At 35.4% G+C, this 10336-nt stretch overlaps 1 protein-coding gene across 1 annotated transcript in view; it reads left to right on the top strand.

Annotated features, from left to right (window-relative positions):
* Positions 1–3457: 3457 nt before the first annotated feature.
* The window catches only part of LCOR (ligand dependent nuclear receptor corepressor), a 72580-nt gene continuing 65701 nt past the window's right edge, over positions 3458–10336 (top strand). The window contains exon 1 of the mRNA XM_070946279.1: positions 3458–3556. Coding sequence (XP_070802380.1) covers positions 3460–3556 — 97 coding nt within the window. The 5' untranslated portion in view covers positions 3458–3459. The remainder of the gene's footprint in view (positions 3557–10336) is intronic.

Genomic DNA, 10336 nt, shown 5'->3' with positions numbered 1-10336 from the left:
AATTCTTTTGGGTATTATTCAACAGCCCATTCATATTTTGTGAGAATTTCTCTTTTTCTTTCATTCCATTTGTTTCTTATTGCTTCAATAAAGTTCATAATGAATAACAAAGAGAAAATTAAAGGAGGCATACACCAAATGAAAACTTTGAAAGAAAATGTCCAGTTTTTCTACTACATTTCTGAAGATAATATGTGAGTTCTTCATGGCCTTTGTACTTCATATGGATTATGCACCAGTCTGAGTTCTGCTCAAAATTCAGTATTTTCAGCCAAAGTCCCCTAATGTGCAGTGTCGTGTTCCCTACCCAATCATAAACAATTTTCTGTATATCCATGAGTGAAATTAATGATTTCATTCAACTTATGATCAAGCAATTGTTACATAAAAAATTTCACATCTCACCCTTATGGGTGGCCTGTATCTTCAATGCTTGGGTCCTCTATCAGAATTTGCACGAGGACAGAAATGTGTTTATTATTAGGCTGAGGAAAGGATAAATATTTCTACATTTTATGCATATATCTAACTAAAGGAAGATATACACACAACCACAAAGTACCAGTGAATGGCCTGAAAGCACAAATAAATTCTGGTACCAATTCTGGTTTTAAGTTGACTACCTATTAAACAAAAGTTATCAATTTTGGGGCAATGATAAAATATAATTTTGGCAAGCTACTTGACCAGCTTAGCATCCTCATTATAATTATCCAATATAATTTTCCTAGCCTTGGGCAGGATCTTAAATGGAAACAATGTTTCTTTTCAGAAATGTATGTATTTATTAAATTTGTATACTGCCAGAAGCACAAGACTTGGTGGCTCATGAGACAAAGAAATACAATAAAAAATACAAAATAGCCAATTTGAACTAGTGATTTTTTTTTTTAATTTGATTTATATGCCGCCCTTCTCCGGAGACTCAGGGCGGCTTACAATACGCTAAGCAATAGCCTTCATACTTTTGTATATTTATACAAAGTCAGCTTATTGCCCCCACAAACTGGGTCCTCATTTAACCTCCCTTAGAAAGGATGGAAGGCTGAGTCAACCTTGAGCCTGGTAAGATTCGAACCTGCAGAAATTGCAGGCAGCTGTGTTAATAACAGTGCATTAAACCACTGTTCTACCAAGGCTCTTTAAGGTACCAGAAACCAGGCTATAAATTCTAGTCTCATTTTAGGTATGAAAGTCAGCTAGATGACTGAGCCAGTCATTCTCTCTTAGCCCAACTTACCCGACAGAATTGTAATGGGAAAAATAGGAGGAGGAAGGAGCATTAGTATCTTTGCTACTTTGAGTTATTCATACAAATACTAAAAACGGGAAAAATATTTAAAAATAATAAAGCAACTTAGAAATAAGGCAAACAAAGCCCAGCACAATACAGGGTGAGCTCCGGCAATCTTCTGGAAACAGTGTATAGTCTTCAACTTTTTCTGGAAAACAGACAAGCTGGGGACAAATGAACCTCCAACGAAGTCATTCCAGAGGACAGGCCCATTACCAAAAAATAGTGCCCCTCATGATCTGGAATTGGGGACAATTCCAGCAGGATCTAAACCATCAGGCCAATTCTAATGGTGAGATTCAGGAAGCCAAGTGCTAAGCCATAAAGAGTTTTATAGTTTAAGACCAGCTTTTAAAACTGCATTCAGGAGCTAATAAGCAGCCATTGCAGGGCTAGAGAACAGGTATATGTGCCCAACAGTCCATATCCAAGAATACCCTGTTTCATTGCATTGTGCACCAACTGAAGTTTCCTTTAAAGGCAGCCTCATACAGCGAGTTGCAATAATCTAACTGGTTACAGATAAGGGCATGAACCACTGTAGTCCGGTCCTCTTGTCCGAAAATAAATCTGTCAAGATTTATTGAAGAAGCTTATACAGAAATTGCTGCATCATACTACATGGTTTCAGAATTATGTAGTGACAGATGAGACAGGCTCTTTTCATGACACTGTGCCAAATATGACCAATATCTGTGAGATCTGTTAGGAGACAAAGTATTAATTGTGCTGAAAGTATATGGCAGAAGATGTTACTCATCAGTTTGTTCCTTCATATGATAAGTGGGTGAAATAATACATCTGTTGTCTTTGGCCAGGGTAAAGTTAGCAGTCTATAAATGTTCAATGTGACAGAGGAGTTTAGATTACCTAGAAAATAAATGATAAGAAATGAACTAAAGCAACATTCGTGAAGGAATATGGTTGTTCGCCAATTAAAGATGAATAAACCCTTGCCTAATGTAACCTACAGTAAAAGGACACAGTAATTTTTTTTTACAAAAGCTGAAAGATTTTAGAATATTTCTAATATTTTCATTGTAATGATATAGTTGGTGGTTCAATTTTCTTTTGTTACAATGAATCCAGGGAGTTTCTTAATAGCTGTAAACCTCCATATTATTTTGAACTAATTATCTTTTAGTATTTGAGGCAGAGCACATTTAATGGGAGAAAGATGCAGCAGAAAATGTAGCTTTGAGTTGGAATCGAGTTGCTGCCTTACTTGCCTTCTGGCAGATTTTTCCTGTGTAATCATTTTTTCTTCTTCGGCCAGTTTTTTAGTATATAAATATTGTACTATTATAGAAATAATGTACATTTCCAATTGTTTTTCATTCAAAATGCCATGAAATATGGCAATGCAGTGAAATATCTGTTTTCTGGATAGGAGAAGAACAGATTTTGGGATACCTTACAAATATATAGAAGTTGTGGTGGAATATTCAAAATGTGGTTTCTTCAACATAGATTTTCTGAAGAAGCATTCTTCATAATATAATTATATCAAGTTTGAATACAGAACATTCAGGTTCAGGAAGTCATTCTATATATCCTTAATACTTGTGGGAAGAAATGTGAAGAAATGAAAGGCAATGTTGCAGAGCCTCATGAAATTGTACCAACCATACCTAAAGATGATCGCATAGGGTTTAAATATTTTTAACGTATATTAGAAATACGTTTTGTTATTTAAAAGATTGAAAAAGAATGCCTCTTATTTTCATGTCAAATTTAACTCTTTTCTCTTGCAGTTGAACTTAATTTTGTTTATTTGGAAGGACTTCCGCGTCCAATGGCCTGCAGGCTAGTTGGTGGCACCCCTTGGATTTAGAAAGTCGCATTTGTGTAGATTTTACATCCATTTATCGCACGAGTTCGCTCCTAATTTAAACTCTCCTATTAGTGGGCCGAGCCTGGCCGGAACGCATCTCTGGCCGAATTCGGCGGACCTCCCAAGCGGGAGACGCGACGGGAGGAGGGAAGAGATTCCCCACCTGCCAACAACAGAGGCTTTTATCCCAGCTATGATTGCCATGTAACCAAAGCCCGCCCCGGTCGTAGGCAGTTGCGCCCCGCCCCCGCGCGGCTCGTGCGCGTTGACGCGCGCCTGACGCAGATGGCAGAGGCGTGCCGGCGGTGACTTGGGGCCCCTCCCCCAGAAGATGGCGAGTCCGTGCGGGCGGCAGAAGTGCTCCATCGAGAGGCGCGGCTTCCGCCACCAGCTCGACTCGTGGCGACACCGGCTGCTGCGCTGTGTGGGTGAGGGACCGAGGGGGGAGCGAGGAGACTCTCTGGGAGGAGGGGAAGCTGACCGCTGTTTGACCCCCCCTCCCCCTTTCCCTTCCCTTGCAGCGAGGGGACAGCGCGCCGCACCCTCCCCCCCCCACTCACTCCCACCTGCTCAACCGCTCGCCGGCTGGCCCTGCACGCGCCCGCCCGCACGCGCGGATCGGTCGCTTCTCGCGCGCTCTCTACCCCTCCCCCATTTGCGCCTCACGGAGCAACCGCGGCCTAGGCTCCGCCCCGCCCACTCCGGCCTGGCCTCCCGCCCCTTTGGGGGAGAGGAAGAGGGCCCTTTGTTTGGGGGAAGGGGTTAGGCCGGTCTGTATCCGCCGGAACGGGTGAAGGAAGGAAGTGTTTAGATTAGCCCTCGCCGAGCGAGGCACATCCATGATGAGAAGCTGAGCGACTTGGAGAAAGTTGCCCTTGGTGGGGGATGATCGTGGAGACGAATCGTTCCGGGTGACCACGCCCCTCTCATATTCCCCAGATTTTAACGAGCAGATCGCCATGGCCACCCCTTTTTTCCTCATCCCGCTTTGCTCCTGGCTTTCCCCTGTTGACAGCCGAATTATAATCCGTAACTAAGGAGTAGCCTTTTCTTAGCACTAGTTTAGACACAAGCGCCAACTTATTTTGGGGTGGTAGGGTCGAAAGATAATGGTCCTTAACTCATATTTTGAATATCTAAATTATATTTTGGTCAAAAATATATCCTGCGGCTTAAACTATTTTTAAAGGAAATACTGATTTGAATGTTGGTACTGTACATGGTTTTTTCTTCTTGAAAAGGTAGCTGTTATTGCAATCATAATTAGCTGCTAGAGATAAAACAAAGATGAAGGTGAAGGATGCACTAATTTAGGAAACAAGGCTTACTATCTGATTGAATTTCAAAATGCATCAACGATATAGGCACCTTTCAGTAATTAACAATGCATCCAATCCTGTACAAGTCTGTTCAGCACTAAGCCAGGCTGAGTTCAGTGAGTCTTTTTCCAAGGTAAATTAGTACAGGATTATATCCTAAACATCTTTTTAAATTCATGCTGCATATATTCTCTTGATTTTCTTGAAGAGTAAGGTATTTTTCTTCAGGTTAAGACAATATAGTACTTCAGGTTAAGACAATATAGTATTGTTATTAACTCAGTACTTAACTTGGAAGTTCTAAGTTTACAATGTAATCTTTTGCATGCTTATTGGAAGTACACTCACTGTTTTAGAGACATTATTGCCAAGTAAGTGTATCTTAGAATTCAAGCATACCGGTATAATTGTTTAATGTGCAGGAGTAGTAGAAACTAAGATCTTGTTTCTTAAATAGCAAAGGAAACATGCGGGAATATGTTTACTGTGATCCTAAAAATATTTACTGCTGTTTTACTTTAGCACAAGCATAATTCAGTTTAATAATCATGATCTTTATTATGATTCAGTTGTGATGTGCTTATTTATTCTGAACCGTGTACTTACTTTTTTTTTTTTTACAACATATTGATATTTGAATTCAAAACATGAAATAATTTCTTTTTGTTCCACTAGTATATTGCTCAGTAAACTATTTTGGTTAATTGTAACAAAAATAGCCCATGATTTATAAGAATATATTATCAGTTTTAAGCATCTGACTATGGTTATGTCATAAAAGTAATTTAGAGTTAATATTTTTTAAAAATGTAAATATATATTATATATATTATATATATTAGTGCTGTTTTTAAAAAAACCTGAAGAATGTAATGTATTAAACACATTTCTTTTAAGGAGACTCTTGTGCATAGAGTTTATACAGATTAGTCTCTGACTACTAGGATCTTACTAGGAGATTAATCATTTTGCTGCTATATCACTTGATTTAACACTCATATATTCTCTCATTACATCTGTTTTCACAAATTCTTTAGTGTTCCTCATTGTGATGTTCTCCAGATGTACTGAATATAGATCTTATCTTCAGCCTATATTGCCCTTGTTTTGTAATCCAACATATTTGTAGGGCAAATAGTTGAAAGGTTTCTTGGGTTGAATTGTACTTTCAGTTTTAGAGGGCTTGGGGCTTAAACTGATTTTCTGGATGTATTGATAATGGTCTCTTGTTCAAATAGAACTATTAAAGTTAGTTGTAGGCTCAAAGGAAGGACAGCTATAAAGCAGTTTGGGTAATTTTACCAGTCAATTTCTGAGCAGATGGTAACATCTAGCTGACCTTATTTAGGCTCAGAAGCTGACCACCAGGGATTTCCAGACTGTAGGCTAGACTTGGAAATCAAAACACTATCCCAGAAGGCATTGGCAGCTCCATATTGCTGCCACGAAAATTACATGGATGGTATCCATGAAGTCTCCAGAAGCTGAACTTGACTTGGAGATTATTTTTTATTTTAGCAACCTAATGTATTCTGGGGAAAAATATTATCTATGCTAAATGCTTCACTCCTTTTCCTCTTGCCTTCTTTGCAGCCCCAGTTTCCATTTGGGTGTACTTTCCCCCTCTTGTGTAAACAAAAGATATGAAGGAAATGACTAAACTGTGAAGGTTAATCACCTAGTCATCCAGATTATTTTTGGAGGTAAAGTACAAAAACATTTTAGACAGTCCAAAGTATAATTATGTTAGTGATATTTTATCTTGATAGTATTGTACCTAATAGTTTGAACTTCACATTGATCCATTTTATGAGGTGTTGTTTACTTCATGTACCAACTCTCATAAAATTACTAGAATATATTAAGGTATTTTCTGATCCTTATTTCATAGAAGTGAAACAATTGTGTATATAATTTCATTTTCATTTATGAGAAAGGAAAGCCTGATAGTATAGAATATTATCTGTTCTGTTTGCATAGTTGATCTTAGGTAGCAGAACTGAAAAAGAAATCTTGTTATTTCAGAGGCTAGGTTCCATACAATTTGTCTACATGTTGTACAAGTCAGGTAATCTAGCCTTTTTAAGGTAACAAGTAGGGAAAATAGAAGGAAGATGGCATCTTTAAATTGGAGTGATATAAAATCATTAAAATAAGATGATGAATCTTGTGTTCTTAAGCATTCTGAAATATATAAAGGCATACCTACATATTTTAAACATTACTTGTATGCTTTGATTTGGGATACAGAAATAGCTCTTAAATATGATATTACTTGCTTAGAAATGAGTTATTCTACTTGTATCAAGATACATTTGGAGTAAAAGCTATTTGCTGTTTAGAAACTAGAAATAAGTATTATGATTTCCTTAATATTTGCCTGTATGTCAGGACTACAAATAGAAATGAGGATTTGCAAATAAAAAACAAGGTATCAGAATCTATCTTTTATAATATAATAAAAGGAATATGATTGGTACCAAACATATGATTGTATGTTACTGTTTTTGATTTGCATGTTGCATACTAACTGACTTCACCTGATCAGGTGAAATAACTATTGCAATGGAATAACTCTTTCAGTTTTTTTCCTTAATTTTAAAATGTTGGCATGGATATTATAGCAAATGAGAAAATAATGATTTAGTTTCAGATAAAATATGCCATTTATACATATTGGAATGCAGGGAATAAATTTACTTAAAGTTTTTTATGAATTTTCATAACTTTTTCATGGAAAAAAATTCCATTATAGTTAATATACTAACTAGCTATTCTACCAGGAGAATTGTAGAATTTATTTGAGATACTTTCTAGGGTAAAGATTATATTTAGAAATATTTTCTAAATATTTCTAATGGATATTTTCACTCAGTCATTTGGCACTTAGTGGCCATCTCTTTCTGAATCCTTAATAAATACCCATTATTGTACATTTAATACTTAATTTTTCTGATTATCCTGTTTGCAGATATTGGAGCTCATCTTGAGCTTTTTTTCATCTCTTGCAGCTCTACTGTTTGAACATGTAGTCATTTTGTGTCAGGTGAAGAAAAAATGCCTGATATTGTATATATTTTTTTAATGTACATATAGCAGCTTACCAGATTTGAGTTTCAGACTTTGAAACCACAAGCTAAAAATCTATAATTGTGATAATGTATCTTGTTATATAGATTAAATTTATAATCTCAGAAACATAATTGAATTTGTAACTGAATATTTTAGTCTTTTGCTTATAAGTATAATTTTATCATATTTATAGGTAATGTAGCAGAAGTTGAAAGAGCTGGCACTATCTGATTTGGAAAAGAATACTGATGAAACAAATCCTGTCTTCAGAGAAAAGTATTCAGTTATACAGGACAGATGAAGTTCAGGAAAGGCCTCTGGCAAAAGAGTGACAATGAGATTAATGTTAAGCGCCCTATGTTCCTTTGCCAGGCATCTGGTAGTACTGTGTTGGTGAACGCACAACTAGGAAGGTACATAAAAATGTCAAAGTTATTGTTGTGAATTGTTTAGCTAGCAAATCTCTGAAAGTCATAAAAATTGAATAAAGGAAACAGTGCAGCAAAATCTCAAATTGAGCATAAATTTATGTTTACATTAGACTTCCTCAAGATTGTATACATTGATAAAAGTATTTGCCAAAAGAGTATTATCCAAGGTTGTATCTCCATGATTATTTATCAAAAGTGAGACGTTAGTTCTTAGTCAAATAATTAGATTAGGAAAATTGTAATTTTTGCAGAAATTGTTCCAGCTATCTAAGAATGAAAGTCATTTCCTCCTTTACGTCTGGTAAGCAATTTTATAAACCTTGTGGTAAAACTATTAAAGATTTGATTATAAAAGACTGTGTTGTGCTGATCTACTTCGTAATTTAAAAAATTCTATTGTAGCCTGTTCTAATGGGAGACGTGTCTTAGTGAAAAAAAGTATAAGAAGTCTTTTTTACTGGGAATAATTTATAGAAAAACACTATATGGTAAATCTAAGACCTCAGGAGAGACATTCCAGAGAGTTAACTGTGGACTTTAGAAACCTTAAATGTGTCTTATAACTGAGAAGTGAATGACTTAACTAAAAAAAGCTATATTCTGAGATTTTTTAATACTAAAGAAATAGCTTACAGGAAGCTAAAAAGTAAAAGTGGTATTGCTGTTGATGCATATTTATTAACCAAGAATTTCTCAGTATGTAAGATATGTGACAGCTGATAACCTATTCTTTCTCAAATGTAAAACAATTATGTTTACATAATTGTTATCTTCAGTAACGGTTATTTTCATGAACTCCTATTTGCAGAGTTCCCTTATTTCTTAACATCAAACTTGCAAGTATATTCATGGTTTTATAAAGCAGTGAATAATGTTAAAGCAATTTAAAGTTTATAAAATGTGCAGTTGTATGTTTTAAGCACCCAGGGACATTTACTGTAGTTAAGGAAACAACATATATATAAAAATAAATTGCCATTTCATCAAATGTAAAGTGACCAATGTATTTAAAAGTGTCTTTGTCTTTAGTATACGCAAACATGGTAATTGGGAAAAGGGTTGGGTTCCATCATGCATGTATTTCAAAGGAAAAAGCTACAGCGTGTACATGAATGTGCCTTTTATAAGTCATGCACACATTCTGCTAAACATAATAAAGTATATCATAAAGTTACTCTTAGATTAAAGATGGTTCTGAATAAATAGCTTGCTTGAATATTTTAATGTCATGCAGGATTTTCTATAGATAATGAAAGAAAATCCTGTCTTACAAATCCCTCTACTAAAAATAGACAATATTGCCTTTCTTCCCCCCCCCCCTTTGTATGGTTAGATGTTTCTTTGTTTAAACAAATATTCTGTCAGATGGTATGCAGTAATACAATATCTTTTAAGCCTTGAAGTTGGCCCATGTTATATCAAGTAGTTTTAGCATTTCTATCTATGTGGTCAGTATGAATCAATTCCTTCTTGATGGCATATAATCAATATGTTGTCAGAACTCAGTATTTATATTCTAAAATTTTACCTTGCGGTATATTGTTACTTATGTGGATTTTATCAGTTTTTTCTGAGGAAATTTGTGTGTGTTTGTGTATATATATATATATGATCATAACATTCTTAACATATCATTAAGATAAATCAGGAAAACCCCGAACACAGATAAGAAAATTTAATGCTGAAGGTTTGAATTCCAATCCTTCTAAATTGTATAATATAAGGTTATTTGTGAGGGGAAGGGGCCATGTGTGGTATAAGCAAACTGTAAAGATCCCAGACAAAATTGCAAACTAATAATTCTCAATAGATTCTGAATAAAAATGGATTTACAAAATGATAGAGAATAAGTATCAGAAGTAATTGGTCTGTTGATCAAGAAACATTTATTTTTGAGACTGAGTACAGGTGTTGAAGCTTGCTATCTGTTGCACATTATTTTCCCAGTTTGTTTTTAATAGTGTGCAGAAAACCATATGAAGAGAAATACATAAAGCCATCTATGCTATAGTGCTGAATTGTCTTTTGTGATGAGATGAACCATATGTGTTAACTAGAATAATATCTAAAACTCTGCCATTGATTCAAATCCATATAATTGCATTGTACTGTTTGTTTGAAACCAAGGTAGCCAGAGGGTATTTTCTGCCAAAACAGGCAAAGAGGAATTTTTCATAATTTTTCAGTTAGATTTTGTTAGAAAATCAAGTGAACCGCCAGTCTTATTTTGGAAGTATTTATGGTTGATGTTCCCATTAAAACAGTTGTTTAGTCTGACAAAAAAGGCTAAAATATGTTATTCTTTTGTAAATTCTGGGCCTAACTTTTTACACTTGATGGAAATAAAATCAGTGTAGAAAAAAATTGTCTTTACCATATAGTTGGA

Source organism: Pituophis catenifer, unplaced genomic scaffold (assembly GCF_029215685.1).
Source record: "Pituophis catenifer annectens isolate HBS135680 unplaced genomic scaffold, rPitCat1.0.hap2 SCAF_6, whole genome shotgun sequence".
Taxonomy (NCBI): domain Eukaryota; kingdom Metazoa; phylum Chordata; class Lepidosauria; order Squamata; family Colubridae; genus Pituophis; species Pituophis catenifer.
The sequence above is the reverse complement of the archived record's forward strand: the minus strand, read 5'-3'. Positions and strand labels throughout refer to the sequence as shown.